This window comes from Stomoxys calcitrans, chromosome 3 (assembly GCF_963082655.1).
Source record: "Stomoxys calcitrans chromosome 3, idStoCalc2.1, whole genome shotgun sequence".
NCBI classification, from domain to species: Eukaryota; Metazoa; Arthropoda; class Insecta; order Diptera; family Muscidae; genus Stomoxys; species Stomoxys calcitrans.
Genome location: NC_081554.1, coordinates 100,396,147 through 100,421,699, shown reverse-complemented (window position 1 = coordinate 100,421,699; position 25,553 = coordinate 100,396,147). Strand labels below are relative to the sequence as shown.

The window sequence follows — 25,553 nt, the reverse complement described above, 5'->3', positions numbered from 1 at the left end:
ATTCTCTTTCCCACATGCCCTACACATGCTATCACTTGCCGCACCGATTTTATATAAGTGAGTGCGTAGTCCTATGTGTCCCGTTATGACACCAAAAGCTCTACTGACCTCCTTCTTACTTACTTTCAGTAATATCCTCGTCCTCTCACGATCCAGATCAACCCATAGGATTTTCGCCGTCCTACCGACCGTTTCTCTGTTCCACAGTGCATGTAACACGTTTGTCGCCCACACCCTAAAATTGGACTCCGTCGACCCGAAAGGCTTCGAGTTAACCAAGTTTATCGACGGCAGTTCCCTGGCCTTCACTGTCAAATCGTCTGCCCTTTCATTCCCCCTTACTCCGTTATGGCGCGGCACCCAAACGATGCGGATGGTGCCATCCTCAGAGAAAGCGTTAATCTCCTTCTTACACTTCTAGACTGTTCGCGATCTTACCGTCCTGGTTGTTATTGCCCTTATGGTCATTTTACTGTCCGTAAAGATGTTTACACTTGGGTTCTCAATGTAGACTCCCAGGCCCACTCTTGATTGATTGGTCTAATCACGCTCCTGTAGAGCCAGTGGACTATCCTCGGATTCAGGCCCCAAATCGAGTCTACGGCCCGGCTACCTAGCGGCCAACATCTGCGAGCCTTCTCAGTGCGCTCCTGAATGTGACAGTTCTAATTAAGTTTCCTATCCAAGATCACACCTAAGTATATAACCAGATCAGATATCGAAATCGTTTTATTGAGGAAACGTAGCGCGTCAAACTGACTCACCTTCGTCTTCCTCGTGAACAGGCATATTTCTGTCTTCTCTGAATTAACATTGAGACCCCTGGGTCTAACCCAGTCGTATGCCAAATGCAAGACCATTTCAGCCCTTCTGAATAGCAGGTTCAGATCCTTAACCCTAAGAAGTATTAAAAAATCGTCATAGCATAGCAGACGGGTTCAAATCCCTCCTCAGTCAGCATCCGTAATAGGTTATTTATGGTGGTCAATCAAAGGAGTGGCCATAAAATGCCCCCCTGTGCCAATTTCTCCTTTATATTTTAGTCGTGGGACCCGCAATTTATCCACTGGATGGTTTATCCAGTCTCTAAGGACCCGGTCCACCCGGTACTGGTCCAAGGATTGGATCAATGTATCGGTCCGCACATTATAAAACATCCCTTCGATGTCAATGTGTACGTCTTGGCATCGAAGGATTCTTCTATTTTATGCACAACCTCGTGCAATACAGTCGCCACCGACCTTCCCTTGACATACGGATGCTGTTTGTATTCGACCAATTCGCTTTATGTCCTACTCTTTATCATGGTGTACACAATGCGTTCCATGGGTTTGAGTAGATAGGACATAAGGCTTATAGGCCTTTGGTGTCGCAAAACTTGCCTTGCCGGGCTTGGGCATAAACACCACCCTTGCCTCCTGCCAGGCTTTCGGAGTATATGCAAGTCCTAGGCACGCTGCGAAAATACTTGCCAGATGAGGCGCCAGATAGTCGGCCTTCTTTTGTAGTAACGCCAGAAATATTCCATCAGATCAGGGTGACTTAAATGGTTTGAAGCTTCTCAAGGCTTTCTTGACCATAAATTCCGTTATGATAATCCTTCGATCAACCTCAAAAAATCATGGCCCGCCAATCTCCAAGTAGATGCTTCGAAGAGTTCGGAAATAGCGATTTTTCAGTTTCAATACTTGTTAGTACATATTTAACCAGTGGGAGGTAAAAAGTGAACTAATAGTATGTAAAAACATTTGTGTAACTATTATGGAATTATTGAACTCTTAGCGAGCACATAATTCTTTAGCGCCATAGGAAGTTCAATATTTCCCAAAGTTAGTTCATTTTAACTAGTGTTGAGGTTCAAAATTTTTTGAGTGTAATTTCGAGCCGATTTGGCTTAAATTTGGTATGCAAAGTAGACTAATGTCATCCAACTTTCACACCAATTTTAACCAGAGCGGTTGCTCGAGGCCTCTGGTTTTGAAAATCACATTATTTTACTTCTTTTATGGCTCTTCAATGGACCTAGCCCCCACTAGTTACACCATTGGTAGTAGTAGTAGTAGTAGGACTTCTTTATTCGAATAAAATCTTTGATTCATAGCAGATATGTTACTTAAAATTAATTTTCTAAATATGTACATTTATTCTTAGAAAGAAGTAATATTTATTAGCGACTATGTGTATAACGTCTGTCGCATAAACTTTAAATTTTAATTAATGATATTCATTTAATAAAAGTTGCCGATAATTATAAGCCATTCGTAAATAAGTTGTTAGCTTATCCCAATTTCCCACTTCAATTCCGTCTAGTATATGGAGTACTTCTACGAAGCTCAATGATGCTTTACTAAAGGCGGCCAATCTAAATTCTCTTAGAACCGGACAAATTCCAAGGAAATGGTCCAAAGTTTCTGTTTCTCTTAGGTTGCAAAGCTTACACATTTTTTCCGACTCATTCTCTTCAAAGTTATTGTAACCCAGGGATATCATTCCACTGCGAGCTTTAAATATCCAAGTAATATTTTCTGATGTGTATCGCTCATTAAGATAGAGATAGGCTTTGTTCGGGTCCAGGTATTTATATATTCTTTGTTGGCTTTCCGTTTTTCTGTGAATCCTATTTTGATAGAGGTTCAGTTTTAAGCTGTTTATAAGTTTCTTGGTAAAGTCATACCATAGGCTTGATGAAGGAAATGCTTCAGGCCATTGAATATCCATACTTGCAGCTAAGGATTTCAGTTCTTTTACCCAGAAGACATTTCTGCGTAATGCAATATTGGATAGCTGGTTTGGCAATCTAGCGCCCGAATGCTGAAACAGAGTTTTTCCTATATATTTTAAGTGCAGTCCCAGGGTATATATATGTGTATCCTCTACCTCCGTTTCTAGCATGAGTACGTAGTTTGGAGTACAAACTGGTAGTTTTAAAATCCTTTTTAAGAAATTGGTAGTAGTTTCTCACTATTCTGCTCAGGCAAGTTTAATGCGATTTTACTAGTTCATCATATGATTTGGATTACAAGTTAACAAATGTGTTATGAATAGCGATTAGAATTATCTTTCAACATTTAAATAATTGCAGTTAACTGATATTTCGATCATTGAGATAAGTCCCATAAAATGCTTTGTTGTGACTTATCAGTGTATCAGCTTTAGATCATTTTTCTGACCATACAGTATACTTTGTTGGTGATTGTACTATGCGAACGCGGTCTCGAAGTGACACGCGAAACGAGTACCTCATGACACCACTACTCGTTCCTTGCCTCTGGGTGACTGGCTGTCAAACCGCCCGCCTTCACTTTGTGCTTTTTGCATTCAACCCACCCCACCGCTACGAGGATTGGATTGGAGCATTATGGTGTTGTTGTCGGTGTTTGCGAATAATTGCATTGTTTAGTAATTTAACTACTGGAAATTCTAGTCGAGGAGAATCGAAAACAGAACCGGCGTCGCAGAGTCAACCCGAAAACCAAATACGATAATCCGGCACAAACATCATCGGAATCACACCACACGCACAATGAGGTGAAGTAAACGACAAATGCCGGGCGGAGGGCGGTTGACAGCAGCAGAATTCGTGTACGACGGCAGAGGTGGCGTGGCGGTACGATGTAATGCCCAATCAACTACGAGTAAGTTAGTAGACAACAATTACAAGTGTGTTCGTTCGGTGCTACAACTACGGCCGATTAATTTCACAATACTGTCGTAGCTTTTGTTTTGACTGTAATTGATTTTTTGTTGTTTGTTTTTATCTTCGATTATATAGAAATCTTTTGAGTTGTCTTTTTTCTTCAAGTTGCACGATCATTGATTTTTAAAGCGTTTTCTATTTTTAGCTCATTCAACATTAAGGAACAGCAATGTTAGGTTATTTTATTGAAAAAAAAAACAACGATTACATATCCTCGGACTTGACCACTCTCAGTTAAACTGGCACTTGTTTTTTTTTTTTTTTGTTTATGTCATTTTTAAATCGACAAGGACATACACATTATTGAACTTGATTTTGATACAGCCAAAGTTTAATGCGTTTTAAAAAATTTCGTCAATAATTCCTTCCAATTGGTGACGTGATGTTTTTCGTTTTGCAAGCACTTCGAACCCATAAAGAATTAGTTAAAATAATGCTTAAATCACCTTTTTCTTCTAACAAAAATTAAGTTGAATTAGTTTCTTTTGTAATCCACAATTCCTCGTTAAACTGAAAATCGTTTTAAAATGTTGCCAATTATTTGTGTTTGCTGAGTCTTGAATTTATATTTGCTTTTGTTTCTCGGCTGCTTTCAACGCGGCAAACACGTCCGCTTTAGTGAATATCGTAACAGTAACTGAAGCCACCTCAAATCGTTGCTCGATCCAGTGAAGCAAAGTATTGGGGGTATACACACCGAAGAAGAATATCGTACACCAACACAAGCGCAGCTCTTCTTCTCCACCTCGCTCGCTCTCAACGGGGTTTGCTCTCACTTATAACTCTTCTAGAAGGTGGATGGAGAAAAAAACTTTTAGTTAATTTCAATGTGTGGAGCAGGGGAACATCAACATAAGTATGGGAGATATGAGAGTACCAATGAGTAGCAACCGGGGGCAGGAAGGTTTATTTTGGTGAAGCTTTTCGCTCACTACCACCTTCAATAAGTGAGTGCATACCGGCATTTTATGTTGGTTTTATACACACTACTATCAGCACACTGCCCGCAACCAATTATCAATTTCCCGACAACTTGTTTCCCACACTTGTGCTAGATCATGAGTTCATCCAGAATTTGTCAAGTCTTAATGATGGCATGTTACTGGCGGGGAAGGGATGCAAGTCTGGCTTTGTCTATTTTTATTGCATCACCTTTTATTGCGCCTCTTTTACTGCCATTTTAACGCTGCGAGGTGATTGGGTGGGCAGGTGTGTGATGACTCTCCGTTATAGTTATGTTTGTACGTATGGCCACACCGCTGAATGAGCTTCAAACTCAATGAAATGTCTTTATCTGTACACAGTGCTATATTATTGTGCTTGTTTTGCTTTGATATCGATAAACGAGTCACAAAATTGGAAAACAGTGTACCTATTAAGTCATCTTTGGTACATTTACTAGCAGACTCAAAATGATAGGTTCGTATTGTGGAAAATTAGGTTTTCAAAATTTTTTTAAAGTTGGTGAGCGTTGAGAATCGTATTCTTTAGGTCCATGGTTGTTTCCAAATATACATTATTAATGGTTTTTTTTTACACTCAACGAAATTTTTTTTATCAAAATTGCAAAGCCACTTCCGATACCCCTTTACGTTCAAAGGTATTTCAAGCCATGTCTGAGTTTGGTATCCCTGCAAAATTAATAAGACTTTGCAGGATGACACTTTCTGATACGCGTTTCTCTCCAGCAGCATATTAAAGAGATCTCACGATAGGCTGTCAGACAAGGAGACAGCATATCGTGTGATCTCTTTAATATCCTACTGGAGAAGAGTATAAGAAATGCAGATGTGAATAGATATGGCACACTAATCACAAGAGAACACATGCTACTCGCCTATGCCGACGACATCGACATCATAGGTCGGTCACCGGAAGAAGTAACTGCAGCCTTTGAAAAAATCGAAAAAGACTCAGTCAAGATGCGTCTGGCAGCGAAATGGATGGTTTCAACTCCAAAAACGCCTTGTACAACCGAGCAGATAAAGAAAATAGAGAAAGTTGGAAACCGCAACTTTGAGATAGTCAGCAACTTTATCTACCTCGGCACCGCCGTAACCAAAAAGAATGACACCAATTTTGAGATTAAGCGAAGAATAATACTGATGCTACTTTGGATTAAGTTAGCAGTTTAGAAACACGGCCACCTCTCGACAGACGAATATTACACTATACAAGATACGGATACTACCCGTGTTGTTATATGGTTCTGAGGCATGGGTGCTTGTGAAAGCAGATGAGGTAGTGCTTGTAGCATTTGAGAGAAAGATTCTTCATAAAATATATGTACCAGTTTGCGTTAATGGAAAATATAGGCGACGTATGAACCATGAGCTGTATGACCACGATAGCATAATTACACGCATCAAAACACAACGGCTGCGTTGGCTAGGTAATGTTGTCAGAATGGATGAAGAAGCTCCAACAAAGAAGTCTTTTGAAACTTGCTGTCAGAGATTTAAGAATGAGCGCAGAAGATCGAGGCGCTTGGATCGCTATTCTACATTCGGCTAGTGGAACAAATGTTCTGTCATAGCCAATTAAAGTAAAGTAAGTAAGTCACACAGTGGGACATTTGACCTCAAAAGTGTCGTTTAAATCAACGAACAGGTCAATCTTCATGAAATTAGGCAAATATGACTTATATTGTAGGTGAAGAAAAAGAAAATTTTTAAGTCTCTTCTTATCTCTATATATAAAAGAGATGCGTGACTGACTGACTGATTATCGCCCAGCCCAAACGGCTAAGCTAGAATCATGAAATGTTGGTCTTCGATCATCGGTACGGGATAAGGTGGGATGGACTAGAATTATGTAATTGGGCTCAAATTTAAGAGAGTCTTAAAAAATAAGGTTTGAAGAAGCAAAATTCGAAAAATCGTACATGAAGTCGGAGAAATCTTGCGTTCTGTACCGCAATTGGTACTATTTGATAGTTTCTTTGTAATTTGAACCTAAGCTATGACTTTTTGATACATAAGGCGACTATGGCGACCTAATTTGGGAGTCATATTAAGAGAACTGGGCTACAGTTACACCTTGACAGTATATATCGAGCAACAAGAATATTTTTTTATTCGTTTTGGAAAAGTAGTACCAAAGTGGTTGAAAAAAGCGTGGTTTTCTTGGCACTATTTGAATGTATGTGAGTAAATTCGAATACAACTAGCCGAGACAAAAACCATCAAAGCCCCCTACATGTGAGATTATGAACTATATTTATATAGAAAAAAAGCTTTTTTTTTGAAAAAGTATCCCCCGTGGCCATATGGACAAAGATGGCCCCTCCAAATTTGGTCAGCAGACAGTTCTCGGGATGTTCTATCGAGGCATATAAGGTATTAGTAAAAGCAGATGTCCTGTCGGGGTCGAATGCGGCCATTTATTAAAAAAAGTGATCCCGGAGAGAAATGTGGCCACATGAAAAAAGATGGCCCTTCCAAATTTGGCCGGCAGACAGGTCTCGAGCAACTATCTATCATGTCATGTAAGATAGTTGCCCAACCAGATTTCCTAAAGAGGTCGAATATGGACATTTGTAAAAAAATTTATCCTGGGGAGAAATGTGGCCACCATGTCCACACGGAAAAAGATGCTCTTTCCAAATTGGGATCAGATGGCCCTTCCAAATTTTAAATAAATATCCATATTCGCCCTCGTTAGGAGATCTTTTTGGGTTAATATCTGGCATAACTGGATCTCGAGACCTGTCTCGAGAGGCCATCTTTGTCTAAATGGCCATGGTGGCCACATTTCTCTACCATGTATTTTTTTTTTTTTTAATAAATGGCATATTCCACCTCTTTAGGTTATCTTTTTGGGCTAATATCTGACATAACTGGATAGAGCATCTCGAGACCTGTCTGCTGACCAAATTTGGAGGGGCCATCTTTGTTCAAAGGGCCACGGGGGACACATTTTCAAAAAAAAAATCCTTTTGTTTATAGAAAGATACTTCATAATCTCACATGTAGGGAGCTTTGATGGGTTTAGACTCGGATAGTTATATTCGAATTTATTTCACATTCATTATGTCGTATGGTTCCTTTTTTTTCGACTCGAGGTAATTTTGTTCGACTCAATCTCCAAGTGTTGCCATAAAGTGCGTAGCACCGGAAAATCAGTGACCAAGGTGGCGTATGACGTATGTCATGTGTGGATATAATTATAAAATATTTAATAACCATAGGCACCCATAACCAATTAATTTAATAAATTATTTTAAATAGTTGTTGCTGTGCCGCCAAATAATGGTTGTTGTATCAATGACACATCATCTTATATGCGAATTCATATCATAAAACAACTCTAAAATATTTTTAGTGTCTGAAACGAAAATTTTAATAATAATAATAAGATCCTAAGCTAAATTTAAAAACAAGAGCTGTTGTAGAAATCTGTCGGATTTGCAAATTTGTGATAAAACCCCTTAAGAAATCTAAGGAAGCAAAAGTCGTGTAGACCAGTGTAATCTACCCATTAAATTAATATAAATTAATTAATAGCTAATCCCGGCTTGCTTTGCCAAGCCTTTATCAATACCACTCAAAAAATTTTCCTTACATACTATGTATCATACGAGGGTTGCCTTTTATATTTCGAGATTAGAGAACACAAAAACATATATCAATTATCAACAATCGCTTGTTTATCACAATATTCCCCATTAAGATATATACACTTCTGCATGCGTTTGAACCAATTGTCGAAGCACTTTTGACACTCTGATTGAGGTATCTCCAAAAACATGCATTCTGAACGCATCAACCGCTTCTTCATGTGTCGAAAAACGTTGACTTCTCATTTTATTTTTTACGTATGGGAATTAAAAGAGGTCATTCGGTGCCAAGTCAGGACTATACGACGATGACTCATCAAATCGATGTTTTGAGTGCTCAAAAATTCAGTTGTTTGGTATTTTTGGAGCATTTCTTTCGACCAATCGACACGAGCCTTTTTTTGATCGATTGACAAATTGTGTGGGATCCAACCAATTTCATTTCAATACTGCATAAGTGTATACTGGTTCCACTAATGACTAAGGTTGTCTCAATCTCACGATTGGTCACATGACGATCTTTCAATATCAGTTGGCGCACAGCATCAATGGTTTTTGGAACAACAACTGATTTTGGAGACCTTCACGAAATTCGCACGAAAATGTTCACGATTTATTTCCATTTTTTGGACGAGATGAATCTTTTAAGTTACTGTAAACGACACAAATAGCGCTCGTATATAAAAACGATCTGAGTACGTACAACCTCAAAAATGTCAAGCTTTACAATAGAGCAGTCAGTTGGAAGATTGCAACACAAGGGTTGTACGATCCCAAAATATAAAGGCAACCCTCGTATAAAGTTCTCCAGTACCATTTATAAGGCCCTTGTGTACAAATTTGAATGCCAGTTCGCAGACTACTTAAAAATATACATATATCACTTGATACCCACATTGTCATGATCGGTCAGTTAACCTGTTTGGGGTGGACATGGGTATAATGCCACTCAGATACTTGGACACAAATTTTCATTTCATGTTCGTTTTCTACTCCCAAGTACCTTTCATTTGTACCTCATATCGCCATGATCCGCTTATATTCCCATTTTTGGGACGGTTTTAGGGGGGTGGATGGACCCTGCATTCCTTGGACTCTATTTTTAATTCCATATATTTTTTTATTTTAGTCCCATATTGGCATGATCATCGAATATGCCTATTTGGGGACGATTTTGGTCTTGGGACTACCTCCTAGGTACTTGAACCCAATTTTTAATATCACATTTGTACTCTACCCCCGATTAACTTTCATTAAAGTCCCATTTTGCCCCGATCGGTTCACTTTTGATTTTGGACAGCCTCTGATATCAAAAAAATGTATAGCCTATTGCAACCTTCAGAACAACCTACAACATCTCAAGTATATTTTTTGCACGTTTGTGGATTGTTTCACCCATTTTAGATCACTAATCCTTCTTGTGCTTTCGGTTCTCCCATAAAAAAAGGTACACTTTGTGATTTTTTGTAGTATAGTTCCCAAGTAATTGGGGTTGGAAAAAAATAGGACAGACAATATATTTAATATCAAAAATAAAATTGAATATACATATATATTTTTTTTGATCTTCTAGTAGACTTCGGAATGTATTAAAATTAATATTACAACATATTGTATTTCTCTTTTCCACCAAAATATAAAGGTTGTAAAAAAGTGAAATTTTTTAAATTTTTTCCAAAAAAAAATTTTCGTTGGCTTATTTTACGAAAAATTACAATAAAAATACCACAGGCAACTTTTTAAAAAAATATATAATTTCTATATTTTTTCATTATAAGTCAGTAACATACAGCTAATACATCCATGTACATTTTCGCCAAGTCACTAATACGAAAACGCAACACCTGTCTAAAATGGGTTAAGTGAACTTATAACCTGTACAACAGTATTTCTAAATATGGGTATTTCCTTTTTCAATGGCAAACAAATATCTACAACTTTTAAATTTTAAATTGAAATTACATATCATGTAACTGCACAATTTGTTCGTTATATAAACCACGCCTTTTGGAGCGAAAGGCCATTATGACATGAGCAAACGGCAAGCAGCAACACAACAAATATCAACGAATAGATGTATAAAAAAATCGAAAATCCATGATTAACAAAAAGAAAAACAACTCCCACAGCAAAAACAAAATTCTGGAAAATCTTATTTACGTAGCCAGTTCGGGCCTTTTGCAGTTAAAAAAACGAATGTTTTTATTAAATAAATTGCAAAAAATGCCTTTTAATTGACCAATAATTAAAATCATCGTGCATTCCAAAATGCCAGACGCCCTCGCAGTTGCCATATTTTCAAATCGAAATATTTGCCGAACAGCAACCTGCCAATGTAGCAAGATAGAAAAAACAGTAAATCAGTTATCTCTTCCCACACGCAGGGAAAGGCGATGCAACTATACGTTGCCATTTAAAAGACGAGGTATCGCTAATAGCCTGTTGTCAACAATTTTTTTTTTTTTGTTAAAAATAATTTTCTTGTTTTTATAAAATAAATACACATTCTGAGATGGATCAAAATAATCTTTTTAACTACCAACAGTTTGCACAAACTTATAACGTATGAGAGTGGAAAAGTGAAGCGAGTACATAAACGTACTTATTTACAAAGTCCCTACTTTTCGAATGTGAACCGACTCATACTGTCCCCTGTCCCCTTATAGACTCAAAAACGGCTGAACCGATTTTCTTGAAATTTTCACAGATTTTGGGGAGTGGTCTGGAAAGAGAAATATGCTATATAATTTTTTCATATCGGAAGGGGGGCGGACTATTCCCCTTACACCAAATGTACGACCCAAAAATAAAAGTTGGCCGATCGCGACAATATGGGACTGAGATGAAATTTATTCAAGATTGGATCCAAGTAAAATTGGGTTCAAGGAGCTGGGGGGCTGCCGCGACCCTAAAACCCTTTAAAATAAATTTATTGGACGATAATGACAACATGGGACTCGAATGAAAGTTATTCGGTAGTAAATAACGAATATGGTCAGGATTTGTTCATATTGGATGGGGGTGGACCCTCCCGCGTTTCCCCAAAAACACCACCCAAAATCAAAAGTGGACCGATAGGAGCAATTGGAGAGTAGAATACGAATATGGTATTAAAAATTGGGTTCAAGTATCCAAGGGGTCGCCTTGCTTCAAACAGACATATTGGACGTACATATCAATATAGGACTCAAATGAAAAGTATTCGGGGGTAGACTACGAATCTTATATATAAAATTCAATTTGTGTTTTTTTTGTCGGTTTGTCTGTTTGTTCCGTATAGACTCAAAAACGGCTGAACCGATTACCTTAAAATTTTCACATATTGTGTAGGTAGGTCTGGAAGGAAACATAGGCTATATAATGATATCGGGAGGAGGGGGTAAGGGGGGCCTCCCCCTTACCACAAAAGTACTATCCAAAAATAAAAGTGGACCGATCGGGACAATATGGAATTCAAATAAAAGGTATTCATGAGTAGAGTACGAATTCCATAATAAAAGTTGAGTCCAAGTACCTGGGGCCGCCCCAAACCCCAAAACCCCTTAAAATAGGTTTTTTTGACATTATTTGATCATGACATTATGGGAAAGGTATTGGGGAGTAGAATACGAATGTGGTATTAAATTTGAGTCTAAGTACACATCTAGCAGCCCAACCCCAAAACTCCCCCAAATGAAAGGTATTCGGGAGTAGATTTTGAATCTAGCATACAAAATCAGATCGAAGTATAGGGGGCCACGCCACCCCTCAACAGCGCCATTAGACCCATTATGACTATATGATACTTGGCTGAACCGATTGCCCTAATGCACCCCTTAAACTGAATGTCATTTCCGTTGGAAATAAAGAACGAATTTGATATCTATTTTCAGTGCAAAGTGCCGGTGGCCGCCCCAGCTCCAAAACACCCTCCACACGGTTCTTATTTACCGGCCATTGCAATACGCGGCTCTAATTAAAGGGATTTGGAAGTGCAGCACGAATTTGATATCCATATTTGAGTTGCAATGTCTGAGGTGGCATCCCTCCCCTAAGGAAGAACATTACCACCAGGAACCGAGAAGGGGCAAATTCTCACATATCAATGAGTGCTTTCCGATTCAAGTTTAAACTCAATGATAAGTGACATACATGGCATTGTACCTCGCAAATGTTGCCAACATTAAAAGGGGATACACACCGCTTTGTCCGATGTTCTCGCCAGGATTCAAACGCGTTCAGCGTCATAGGCTACAATGGCACGAATTCGATATCCGCATTCAGGGCGAAGTGTCCCCACCCTAAAAAGATATTAGAGATATAAGAAGGCGCAGCGAAGCGGGTCCGGTTCGGCTAAAATGACATAAAAAAGAGGTCCAAGTAATTGATGGTTACCCCACCCCCGATAAGCTTGATGAAACTCAAAAGAAAGGCATTTGGGAGCAGATTGCGAATATGGCAATAAACTTTATGCCGAAGAATCCAGGTGGTATTTTACCTTCTAAAATCGCCTCCAATAGGTTATTTGACCAATTAAAACAATGGGGGATCAAGTGATAAGTATTTTTGAGTAGAGTGCTCATATATCTAGCGGACCACCTCACCTCACAAAAGTCGATCAATCATAATGACCTAACAGGACACTGTGTGATTTAAATAATGTGTCGGGGCACAAATAAATGGAGGCCGCCATACCCCCAAAATTATGACGTTCAGCGTAATAGGAGTTGCAAACCTTAACGTTAAGGTTGCAACCATTTTTAGCTCATCGATAGACAAGATATAGACAGGTTCTTTACCACAGAAAATTGTTTAATATGGCACTTTTATTAGATTTTCAAAAAAAGACTAAATTATGAATATTTTATAGGTAGTCATATAGTCATTTATGGGCAACTACCATATGATGACCAATGTTATAGGCGTTAAACCGCTCCAAGCGCGTAGCACCAACATTTAAACTAGCGCCATCTACTGGATCTGGATCTGGATCGACTAAATCCAATTGAAACAGCCAGTAGATGGCGCTAATTTGGAGAAGCCAGCATGAGCAGAGAGGGGGCAGAGTGGTCAAAATTTATCATACAGCATTTATCTTTGTTTTGACAACCAGTCGGTCCTTTGAATAAAAAAAAATAAAATATAGAAATTTCGTTGCTATTGTTTGCGGTATTTTTTTTAACTTTCCCAAGTCAAGATGGGCCTTAACAAAATGTTTTGTAGTTAGTTTAAGTGTCAAACTTTGTCATAGATAGAAATAGATATAAACACAATAAATTTCTATAGAAAAAAGAATTTTGGAGAAAAATCTTATTAGTTACATTTTTGTCTAAATTTTAAAGTAAGAATAAGAAACATATTTTTCGCGTGGTGTAAATGAAGAAAGATTGTGTTACACGGATGGATTAAAGCTAGAGGACAGAATAGGACTGGGGGTCTACATTGAGAACCCAAGGCCATAATACGGTCATGCAGGCGGAGACCCGGGCGATCACGGAATGCGTGAGGTGGTGTGGTGTTAACGGACAGTACACAGGCCATAAGGGCAATAAAAACCAGGACAGTAAGCTCACGAACAGTGTTGGAATGTAAGAAGGAAATTAACGCGGAAAGGAAAAATTCTCCGAGGGAGGCAAAATCCGCATCGTTTGGGTGCCAGGGCATAGCGGAGTTACTGCGAATGAGCAAACAGACAATTTGGCAGTGAAGTCCAGAGAACTGCCGTCAATAAACTTGGTTAACCCGAAGCCTTTCGGGTCGACGCAATCCGAGTTAAGGGAGTGGGCGACGAATGCACATGTAAACCTGTGGAACAGCGAAACTGTCGGTAGGACGACGAAAATCCTATAGGGAGGTCCAGATCGTGAGAAGCGAGGCTATTAGTAAAAAGAAGTAAGAAGGAGGTCAATATAACTTTCGCCATCATAACCGGACACATAAGACTACGAGCTGACTTATGTAAAATCGATGCGACAAGTGATAGCATGAGTAGGGCATGCGGATAAGATGATAAGACGTTGGAGAATTTCCTATGTCATTGCCCGGCTTGCGCATCTAACAGATACCGGCACTTAGGTGGGGACACAATACCAGATATGAACCAACATAGGGGCGTGGCATGGAAAATATTTAAGGATTTTGTAAGTAGCATGTAATTCCTAACTTAGATTGTCTTTTTCGAGGTTAATTTTTTTAGTATTTTGAGCGCACAAAAAGCCGATTACTTGCTTAGGTGTATGTCCATTGTGGCATGGGGCGCATTAATATCCGCACCCCCTCTACAACCTAACCTAAATGAATGCGCAGCGGGGCGGTCCGGGCTCAGCCATGTATATTTATAAAAATGAATTTGTGTTTGTTTATGTCTTCGATATAGACTCAAAAACAGCTGAAATGATTTTCTTGGAATTTTCACAGATTTTACAGTTGTTCTTCAAATTTCGGAGAGATATTTGCAGCACAATTTATGCCGACAATTTTTTCATAACTTTGGATTTGGCGCGTATCGAATAAGACATGTGTGCCTCGGGAATTCCAAAAAAATCATACGCCCTGTCGACAGCACATTGTTCAGCATCAACGAAGGCGATACAGCACTATGTTCATATGTGCCCAAGACGAACAAAACGGCAATTTTGCTGTCGACACATCATTATACTTGCGGTGTGGACATGCAAACTGGAAATAAGAAGCCGTTTGCTATTTTGCATGACAATGCCAATAAATCGGGCGTTGATACAATAGACCAGATGCTTGGCACATATACATGCAAGCGCTCAACAAACCGCTGGCCATTGGCTATGTTTTATAATATAGTGGACATTGTTGCATTTATTGCATACAATGAGATGAAGCCAATAAAAGGAAGTAACAGACGACGGTCATTCCTACTGGTGCTGACAAAACAAAGAGGGACGAGTGATGAACAACCGCATACCCAAGGATATGGAACGCAATGGAAGCATATGATGTAAGAAAAATAATTCTAATGTTCAAAAATAGAATAACTATATTATTTTGTTCTTTTAAGATATTAAAAAGGCCGCCAGAAGGAGCTGTACCTACGTTTGCGTCTATAACTAACAGACCGTCATGTCGCCTATGCCGTTCTGAGTACGGACGGCAGCAAACAAGGGCCTATTGCCATTTCTGTAACGATCCAGTTTGTGCAGTTTTTTAGGCTTTTTTCATATAAAACTCATAAAAAGGTTATGTTATGTATAAACTTTTTTTCTAACATTCATTATCTTATATATAAAAATCAATTTGAGTTTGTTTGTGTGTTCCTTATAGACTCAGAAACGGCTGAACCGATTTTCTTGAAATTTTCACAGATGTTGCATAATGACCCTCCCCCTTACCCTAATTTTCAGAAACGCCAGATCCCGGAGATGGGTGGTGCGATTTAAGCTTAATTTTGGGTGCTCTCATATAGTACCCCAAAAATAAAAATTTGGTATCCAAATTTCGGATGGGGTACCTAGGGGGGCTGCCCCACCCTAAAACCTACCAAACATATATTTAGACCAATCACGACAATATGGGACTCAAATGAAAGATATTTAGGATAAGAAAACGTATCTGATATCCAATTATCGGACCAAGTGCTAGGGGGACCACCCCAAGCCCCAAAATATCCCTAAATCGGACATATTTACCGACCATGGCAATATGGGACTCAAATGAAAGGTATTTGCTAGTAGAATAGGAATCTGATATCCAAATGTGGGACCACGTATCTGGGGGTCCACCCCTTCCCCAAAACACCCCCCAAACTGGACTTATTTACTGACCATGGGAATATGGGGCTTAAACAAAAGATATTTGAATGTAGAATACGAATTTGATATCCAAATATGGTACCAAGTGTTTGGGGGCCGCCTCTCACTTCAAACATCCCCCAAACGGGACAAATATACGACCATAGCAATATGGGGCTCAAATGAAAGCTCTTTAGGAGTAAAGTACAAATTTCATTATTCGGCAAAAGTGTCTATGTGGCCATGCACCCCCACAACACCACCCAAATAGTAAGTATTTTCTGACTATTGCAATATGAGGCTCAAATAAGAGGGGTTTTAAAGTGGAACATCAAATCGATATATATTTTCAAGGCCGACTCACTGAGTGGCCGCCCATCCCCTAAAACACCCCCCAAGCCGGTCATGTTTGCCGATTATGGACATATGGGGCTCAAATTAAAGGTATGTGGGAGTAGACCACGTATCTGATATCAACATTAGGGGCCAACTGTCTAGCGGACGTCCCACCACCATAACAACCCCCAAATAGGACGTATTTGCTCACCAAGACAATTTGGGCCTTAAAGAGAGTGGAACTAAATATTCATAGTTTTTAGGGCCAATACCCCAAACCGGACATATTTGCAGACTTTTGCAATAAGGAGTTTAAATTAGATTAGAAAACGAATTTGATATCCAATTTTGAGAGCAATGTATTTGGGGGACGTCTCACATTGTAAACTCCTCTTAAGCCTAAAAAGTAATTGCGGATTTTTTAAAAGAAAGTAAATGCATTGTTAATAAAGCTTAGAATGAACTTTAATCAAATATATAATTGCCATTTTGTTCGATAACCTTTTGCCATCTTTCTGGCAAATTTAGTATTCCACGCTCATAGAACTTCTGGCCTTTATCTGCAAAAAACTGAACATAGTTGTTGTTGTTGTTGTAGCAGGTTATTGTGTACTATCTTTCGTCTGCTTGATTCTGTTGAGTGTCAAGACCCAGGAACTCCGCTACTAAGATGGGGTGCGTCCACAGGGATCTGGGTCTGAGTAGAGTGGGTCTGGCCGGGCAGTTAAACAGGTGACGTGTATCGTGCGGTCCCTGGTTACAATCGGGACATACATCTTGCACGTTGGCATCAATCCTAGCTCTGTGGGAATTGAGGCGGCTGCATCTGCCGGAACGTAATTGAGCCAGAACCACTCTGGTTTGCCGGGGGAGGTCGATTTCTTCGGGTGCAATGGGTGGCGGTCGTTCTCCAAGGACTATGAATGTTGTTCAGACCCGCTTGATATGCCGCTTGATCTAGAGGTTCTCTCTTGTAGCGCTGGACCTCACGCTCTAGATCGTGTAGATCTACCTTAAGGCTTCTGGGCGGTGGGTATCTATCCACAAGATAATGATTTGGATGATTTCTGCGATAACAGCCCAAAAGGTATTGCTTAGACAGCATGTAGTTATGTCTTCGCACTGGTAGGATCTTTGTCTCCTGATGGAGGTGGTCCACATGAGAACTAAGGAGACAGCCCGTCGCAGTTCGGAGGGCGGCATTCTGACAGATCTGAATATTATTCCACTGCGTGTCACAAAGTTGACGTGACCACACTGGCGCTGCATAACTTACCACAGACCGGCCAATTGCTTTGTACGTGGTCAACAAGGTTTCTTTGTCTGCACCCCAAGTGCTGCCAGCGAGTGACTTGAGGACCTTGTTTCTACTTTTGACTTTATTGCAGATTGCTGTGGCATGTGGGGAGAAAGTGTAGGAGCTGTCAAATGTGACCCCAAGTATTTTGGGACACTTGATGGTCGGAATCATTTCTCCATCGACCATCACAGACAGCTCAGTATTCACCTCACGCATATTTGTAGTGAACAGTGTGGCTGAAGATTTGGTGGCGGATATCTTCAGATTTATTGCAGGAGAAATATGAGGCAAGCCCGTTGAGGTAGACGTTCAACCTATCGCAGATGTCATCAATGGGTGGGGGGCCTGATGCCATGATCGTACAATCGTCCGCATATGATACGATCTTTATGCCGTCTGGAGGAGGTGGGATGGAGGATAGGTAGAGGTTAAACAGAGCCGGAGATATCACCCCACCTTGGGGAACTCCCTGTTTCACACTACGGTGTTTTGACTTCTTATCCCTAAATTCCACAAATGACTGGCGACCACACAGATAATTCGCGACCCAACGTTTCAGGCCTGGCTGGAGGGACGTGTTGCCGATGTCCTCAAATAATTTGGCATGGCTGACCGTGTCGAACGCCTTCGACAGGTCCAGTGCCACGAGGACCGTCCTATCACATGGCCTGGGTTGATTGAAGCCACGGCAAATGTGTGTGGTAATGGCATGCAAAGCTGTTGTTGTGCTGTGCAGTCTCCGAAATCCGTGTTGATGCTCGACGAATGGAAATTCTCCTACGAGGCTCGGGAGGAGTAATGCCTCAAGCGTCTTAGCCACTGGTGAGAGAAGGGAGATCGGTCTGTACGACTCCCCCAAACTCGGGTCTTTACCAGGCTTCAGTAGCGGGATCACTCTGCCCATTTTCCAGACATCGGGAACTATAAGAGTGTTCAATGACAGGTTAAGGACAGTGGTAAGGTACTCAACTCCAGGTAAATCCAGATTCTTCAGCATCAATGTAGAGATTCCGTCGGGGCCCAACGCCTTGGAAGATTTGGCGCCACGGATGACATTCGTAACTTCGCCCACGGTAAATTGTGATGGCTGTTCATCGGCTCGGAGACCACGAATACGGCGAATGGCTCTCCTCCTTGCCCTGTCTCTCTCGGGATGCACGATAAATTGACGGTTGAACAACCTGGCGCATCTCTTCGGATCAGTCACGGTTATCTCGCCAAAAGTGACTGAGGTCCTGTCGTCCCGTCTGCCGGGGTTCGAGAGAGACTTAACAGTGGCCCACAGTTTGCCTGCACCGATGCCTAAGTTACATTGCTCCAAGTGTTCCAGCCACAAATTCCGCTTATGTTCGTTGACTACCCTGTTTATTTCCAGATTCAGCTCGCTGATTCTGGGGTTAGCGGGGTCCATAGCACGAATCCCATCACGCTCGTCTGCGAGTACCACTGCTTGCGCCGGGAAATTGGGTCGCACTTGCGGTATTCGACCGGCTGGTATAAAGCGAGCGGCTGCTGCGTTGATGATGTCTCGGAATTTCCTCTCGGCCACAAGCACATCAGACGGGGGTGGCAGTTCATTGAAGCGGCGATTGGTATACTCTCTGAAGCCAGTCCAATTGGCCTTCTTGTAATTGATGAACGTCCGGCGCTCAGAGGTTATGAAGTCGGGTGGTCGGTCGATGGTGAGGATTATGGGGAGGTGGTCTGACCCCAAAGAGATGACGGCTCAAAGAGATGACGTCACTCAGGAGATCAGGGGATGCGATTGAGATGTCTGGCGAGCTGCTGCACCTCCTCGTAATCCTAGTGGGGGCATCCTCATTCACCGTGCAAAACGTGGAGCTATCTATCTACTCTGCCAAAGCTATGCCACGCTGGTCGTTACCTAGGGGAGAATGCCATGACGAGTGATGTGCATTAAAATCCCCCAGAACCAGACGACTATGGCCAGATAGCAACCCACTTATGTCGGGGCTGTAGGCCTGGCCATTAATCGGGACACAGCTACCAACCGGCGGTATATACACGTTGTATATCTCTATCTAAGCAGTACCAGACCTGACTGCTACCCCCATACATTCCATGTATGGGTCACTAGCGTCAAGCGCAGGCGAGATAGGTCTATACTGCAAGGAGATAGGTCTATACTGCAAGGAATGGTGTATAACGAAGGCCAATCCCCCACCTCCATTCCTTAAGCGATCCTTACGTAGCACATTGTAGTCGTGACAACTGTGCAAGCTGCAGGTGTTAGTCAGCTTTGTCTCCTGGATCGCTGCGACCGATATGCTCTTCCGACTCATAAAATCTACAATCTCATCAATCTTACCACGCATTCCGTTGCATTTTAACTGCAAGAACGATACACTTCCCGGCACTGGCCTGGCAATAGTAGGGCTAGGGTGCTGTCGTTGCATAAATTGCCGTACGGGAGAGGTCGGAGGGGTCACATAGTCCGACGACGAGGACGCCGAAGGCGACGACGGCGACGCTTGTGACCCACTGCTGGCTATGTTCGCACAGCACCTAGCGACATAGCCAGTATGACTATACTCCCGTAGCGAAGTTAGGCCAGAGCAAGAACGGAAATGTACCCACTCCAAGCACCGGTTACACCTCACCGACACTGACCGATGATGAAGGCGGTTCTGGCAAACGGAACAGAACCAGGGTCCGGGGTTCTTTTCAATCCCGGCACGGACCAGAAGCGTACGAAGAAGCCACTCCGGGATGTGCCTCTCCCATGACGAAAAAAGACGAACACGTACACTGAGGCGGCAGCCCTTGCCGATGAAGATTCCATCGGGTCAATCCGGTGCGTACAACCGGCTGCCATGGGATTGACTGAACATAGTGCGGTTTTATAGCCTCATCATTGCCAAAAGTTTTACCATTTAAGAAATTCTGCAAAGATCGAAATAAATGGTAGTCTGATGGTGCAAGGTCATGGCTATATGGTGGATGCATCAAAAGTTCCCAGCCAAGCTCACTCAGTTTTTGGCGAGTGACCAAAGATGTGTGCGGTCTAGCGTTGTCCTGGTGGAATATGACACCTTTACGATTGACCAATTCTGGTCGCTTCTCCTTGATGGCTGTATTCAATTTGTACAATTGTTGACAGTAAACATCCGAATTAATCGTTTGGTTCCTTGGAAGCAGCTCAAAATATACCACACCCTTCTAATCCCACCAAACAGACAGCATAACCTTCTTTTGGTGGATGTCAGCCTTTGAAGTGGTTTGAGCTGGTTCACCATGCTTGGACCATGATCGTTTTCGACTAACGTTGTTGTAAACAATCCATTTTTCATCTCCAGTTATGATTCGTTTTACAACGGATCGAATTCATTGCGTTTAAGGTGCATATCACAAGCGTTGATTCGGTTTGTTAAATGAATTTCTTTCAATACGTGTGGTACCCATATTAAAATTGACGCCAAACAAACAAATGTAAACAAAATTTCGCGCACTTTTTTTCTAAAGCAAGCTAAAAGTAACAGCTGATAGCTGACAGAAGAAAGAATGCAATTACAGAGTCACAAGCCGTTGAAAAAATTTGTCAACGCCGACTATATTACCGACAATTACTTTTTGGGCAACCCAATAAATGGTTTTTGGGAGAACAGCACGATGCTAATATTTTTCAGGGCAAAGTATCTGGGGGACCACCTCTCCCCCGAAAACACCACTAAATCAATCATCAAGAGAATATCGGGCTGAAAAGTATTTCAAGAATGGAGTACACCTTACATCCAAACTTAAATTCGTAGACCAATAAAGATCATATGGGATTCAGGTAAAGGCACTTTTATTGTTAAACTGTTAGTCAAGCGATATACTATTTTCGTAGCATGGTATTTCACTAAAAGATCTTTAATTGCCGAAAATAAATATTCCAAGGAAACTTTTGTTCCATATAAAGTAAAAGAAGACGCAGCGGAGCAGGTCCGGGTCAGATAGTCTTATTTATAAATTTTACAAATATTTGCACGTTTTTCCTCGCATTGTTTTGACAGGTAGGCAAATGGCGTTACCACTTAATGGCAAACAAACAGACTTGTATTGGAAACTTAGTTATCCCTTCACGGCTTATCTATTCAGTGCTACAATAAAACACAGCAAATATTTTGTAGAAAGAGAGAATAATGAATGAATAAAGAAAACTACTACTATTATCGCAGTAGAACTATTCTTGAGTGAGTTAAATTTTTTATCAAGAGTTGCATAAGTTCCCGAAAAACGTCACCTCCACTCAACGGTTCAAACAAGAGTTTGACTCCTAATTCCCCATACATCTTCGGCATCAAACTTCTCGTCGGTTGCGAGATTATTTGCCCTCCGTGCTGGGTGCTTGGCAAATTGTCCACCAAAATGGGCTGCACACCGCTCCGCGACGTGGCTTGCGTTTCTTGGCCGGTTGTTGTTATGTGCTATAAATTTAGACAAGCACTCAAAGAGTTTTTGGCGATAAAGTCATTGGGTTCCTCATTGGAATTAATATATTACAGTTTAGAAAACAGTCGAACCATCAAATGCCCCAAAAAAATTATCCATACCAAGCGTGACAATAATCCCATACATAACAGAAAGCAGTTGCCCACTTTTTGGAATTAATTGATTTTTAAACGTTTATTTGTAAACAAATACTGTCATTTCCATGACCAACAATGACGGCATCAAAATCACTTGAGATAGGTCTAATTCCGCCTGTTCTTGTCCGTCCATTGCCCCCTTTCAGCGGCCAACACGAAACAGCATTGCGCACGTTGCCCGTCAACGGGCTTGGATCGTGCGAAAACCTATTTGCCAAAGCAACTCAGAAAGTAGACCCCTACGCAAGTTTAGCAGAGTAGCAATCGAAGTGTTTTATTGTCGTTTCAATTGTCAAAACCATCAACAATTAAATAATGCGGCTTATAATTAATTAATTTAATGAATGTGGGTTTTTGAGGCGCTCTTCGATGATGTGGGTAATGTCTGCTTTTGGTGTTGCCTACTTAAGCCCAATAACAGAGCTAATTTACAAAATAGAGCAACTATCGATAGAAGAGCTGTCTGTTGGAAACATTTTCGATGAGAACATGTTTCCAACAGAACAGTCCCAATAAAGCATAAAAAATATATATATTTGATAGCTAAAACGACTTTGGCCACCATAAAGAAAAGTTTTGTGAACATCTCCATTACGGCATCCATCATGCCGTGTCTCTATGCAAGTTTTGGAAATACGAAACCGAAGTCATTGAATAGTTAAAAAATGCATCAGATAGCACTCGTTACACATAATCGAAATCCTCTCCGCTCTTTATTTGGCTTTGCTGCCGATTACAGCATGTTGCATTTTTCAAATACCGATGCATATTTTTCTTTTTAGTTCAGCATTTTCACGTCGATTTCTTTTTACTGTGCTATTAGGAGGTGCACATACTAACGTAAGTTTTTGTGGCCGATAAAAACTTAGTCCGCTCATGTAATGTGGATCATTAGCGGTTATGTCATCATCGATGTTGTTGGTGTTGTAGCAGTGTATTATCATTCGTCTGCTTGATTCTGTTGAATATCCGGAACTCTGCGACGTAGGTGTGGTGCGTTCAGAGGGCTCTGGGTCTGACTGGGCAGTTGAACAGGTGGCGTGCATCTGCCGGGTCGTAATTGATTTGGATGGTCCCTGCGGTAATAAGGTATTGCTTAGACAGCATGTAATTATGTATTTGAACGGGTTGGATCTTTGTCTCCTGATGGAGTGGGCACTTATAGTTAATTTCGTTACAACTTAAAGGGTCAAATTTCTTCTATTTGAAGCGGAATATGATGGTGACCGATTCTGAAAGCTCTTGGCAGGAGCTAATTTTGGTATAAGTTCGGTTCACTTATCTATGACCAGTCCAGCACAGTGGGCAATTATGTTAAATTTCGCTATAACTTTAAGGGTCAAATTTCTCCTATCTGAAACGAAATTTGAATATGATGGTGACTTCATCTATGACCTGTCCGGCAAAGTGGGCACTTACTAGCATGTTAAATTTCAACAAAACTTTGTGGGTTAAATATCTCCTGTCTGAAATGGAATTTGAATATGACGGTGACTGATTCTGAAAGCCCTTGACAGGAACTAATTCTCGTTTAAGTTTAGTTGGCCCATCTATTTTCAGTCCACTGCAATCGATTTTTCTTCGAGCTCTGAGGGTTTGGGTATTATTTAGCATTTTATGGTGGTAGATTCATTCTTATACAGTGGTTTTATAAATTTTATTATTAAATATACAAAAGCAAATTAACTAATATAGTTTTGTTAAAATGCCAAGTTCATGTCTTAGCTAAGTCTTATTTAAGTTTATCTTCACGGACATTTAAAGTTTTTGGTCCATAAAAGGCTCATTTATTACTCGATTTGTGTGAAATTTTAAACACTGGGTGTTGAGAGGACTTGTACAACTCCCTGTTCCAAACTTAAGGTTCAAGGACCAAAAATATTTAAATATGATTCCATATGTTCAACATTCGTTATAGATTTCGAGTGAACTAGTATAGTACAAAAATTGCAAATTTTGTCCATGAATATTCCACTAAGGAACAGGGACAAACTTCTCATATATCAATGAGTGATACCTCTTTGGGGAAAAGTTTTTACATGGCAAAGTACCTCACAAATGTCGCCAGCTTAGAAGTGGATAACCACCGCTGAAAATTGTTCTGATGTTTCCGCCAGGATTCGAACCCAGGCGTTCAGCGTCATATGCGGACATGCCAACCTCTGCGCTACGGTGGCCTCCATCTAGTATAGTCCATTCTTTAAAATTTTAGCGAAATCAAGCAATAAATTGGGCTTTTATGGACTTAGGACCTTAAATCGAAAGATCGGTCTATATGGGGGTTATAAGATATCGACCGATCTAAACCAAATTCGCCATGGATGTCAAGGATCGCAAGGCAATTAACTGTGCTAATTTTCAGCGGTACTAAATGCGCCGTTTAAAGGCCCAAAAATTTGAATCGTGAGGTCGGTATATACGGCAGCGGTATCCAAATATTATCCGATTATAACCATACTCGGTACGTGTATTGAAAAGCTTAGTACAACTCACTGTTCATAATTTAAGCAATATAGACCGATTTCAACCATATTCGGCACATATATCAAGGAACATAATACAACAGGTTGTGCCAAATTGCCGCGAAATCGGATAAAATTGCGGTTTTTATTGGACTCATGCCTCAAATTGGGAGATCGGTCTACATGGGGCTATATTAATATATAGACTGATCTGAACCATTTTCGGCACAGTTATTAAGGAACTTAGTACAAAGGTTAGGTAAGGTTTAAGTAGCAGTCTGCCATCAGACTCACTAAGAAGTTTTCGTCCCTTGTGATAAGACAGGAACAGAAGAAGGAAGATGCCTTCTAGTTCCTACCATTGAACCATCCAGATCGCTTTAAAAAGCCCAATAACTTGCAAATGTTCCCATGCGCTAAATCAGACAGGATCTCAAAGAAATGAAAACATAAAGTGGAACTCCTTCTGACTTTTAGTGCGGGACACACACACAGAAGGTGTTCTATGTTCTTCTTCCTCGATGTCCCTACAGCTTCCGCAAAAGTCGTTGCTGGCAACCTTCAGTCTGTCAGCATGTTTTCGGATTAGACAGTGACCTGTCATGACGAACACAATGACTGAGTCGTCTGTTCTAGCTAATGACTGCAAAGCAGTAGACCTCTTCAAGTCTATTGGGTTGCCCAAAAAGTAATTGCGGATTTTTTAAAAGAAAGTAAATGCATTTTTATTAAAAGTTAGAATGAACTTTGATCAAATATACTTTTTTACACTTTTTTTCTAAAGCAAGCTAAAAGTAACAGCTAATAACTGACAGAAGAAAGAATGCAATTACAGAGTCACAAGCTGTGAAAAAATTTGTCAACGCCGA

At 40.7% G+C, this 25,553-nt stretch overlaps 3 protein-coding genes across 9 annotated transcripts in view; 1 reads left to right on the top strand and 2 right to left on the bottom strand.

The window, feature by feature from the left end:
- Positions 1-15,507, top strand: part of LOC106095571 (uncharacterized) — a 99,369-nt gene extending 83,862 nt beyond the window's left edge. For 2 of the 4 annotated variants that reach the window (XM_059365144.1, XM_059365145.1), the window contains exons 2-3: positions 14,652-15,204; positions 15,265-15,507. In XM_059365144.1, the coding sequence (XP_059221127.1) occupies positions 14,652-15,204; positions 15,265-15,271 (560 nt within the window). In that variant the 3' untranslated portion in view covers positions 15,272-15,507. Of the gene's footprint in view, positions 1-13,496; positions 14,375-14,651; positions 15,205-15,264 lie in introns of those variants that run through there. The other 2 variants (XR_009397669.1, XR_009397668.1) reach the window with 2 other exon arrangements.
- Positions 1-25,553, bottom strand: part of LOC106095569 (restin homolog) — a 194,204-nt gene that overhangs the window by 153,349 nt on the left and 15,302 nt on the right. The gene's annotated exons all lie outside the window — the stretch shown is intronic.
- LOC131995880 (uncharacterized) lies at positions 2,064-2,939 on the bottom strand. The gene is made up of 2 exons (XM_059365146.1): positions 2,675-2,939; positions 2,064-2,617 (listed from the first exon to the last, which is right to left on the bottom strand). The coding sequence occupies exons 1-2, from the start codon at positions 2,890-2,892 to the stop codon at positions 2,215-2,217; spliced, it is 621 nt and encodes a 206-aa protein (XP_059221129.1). The 5' UTR covers positions 2,893-2,939; the 3' UTR covers positions 2,064-2,214.

What these genes read in the sequence shown, in the direction of transcription:
- LOC131995880 (XM_059365146.1), bottom strand. Translation starts at nt 2,892, where the DNA reads ATGCTAGAAACGGAGGTAGAGGATACACATATATATACCCTGGGACTG. An exon ending in TTTCCTTCATCAAGCCTATG is followed by an intron (nt 2,618 to 2,674) that starts GTATGACTTTAC and finishes CTATCAAAATAG; the next exon opens with GATTCACAGAAAAACGGAAA.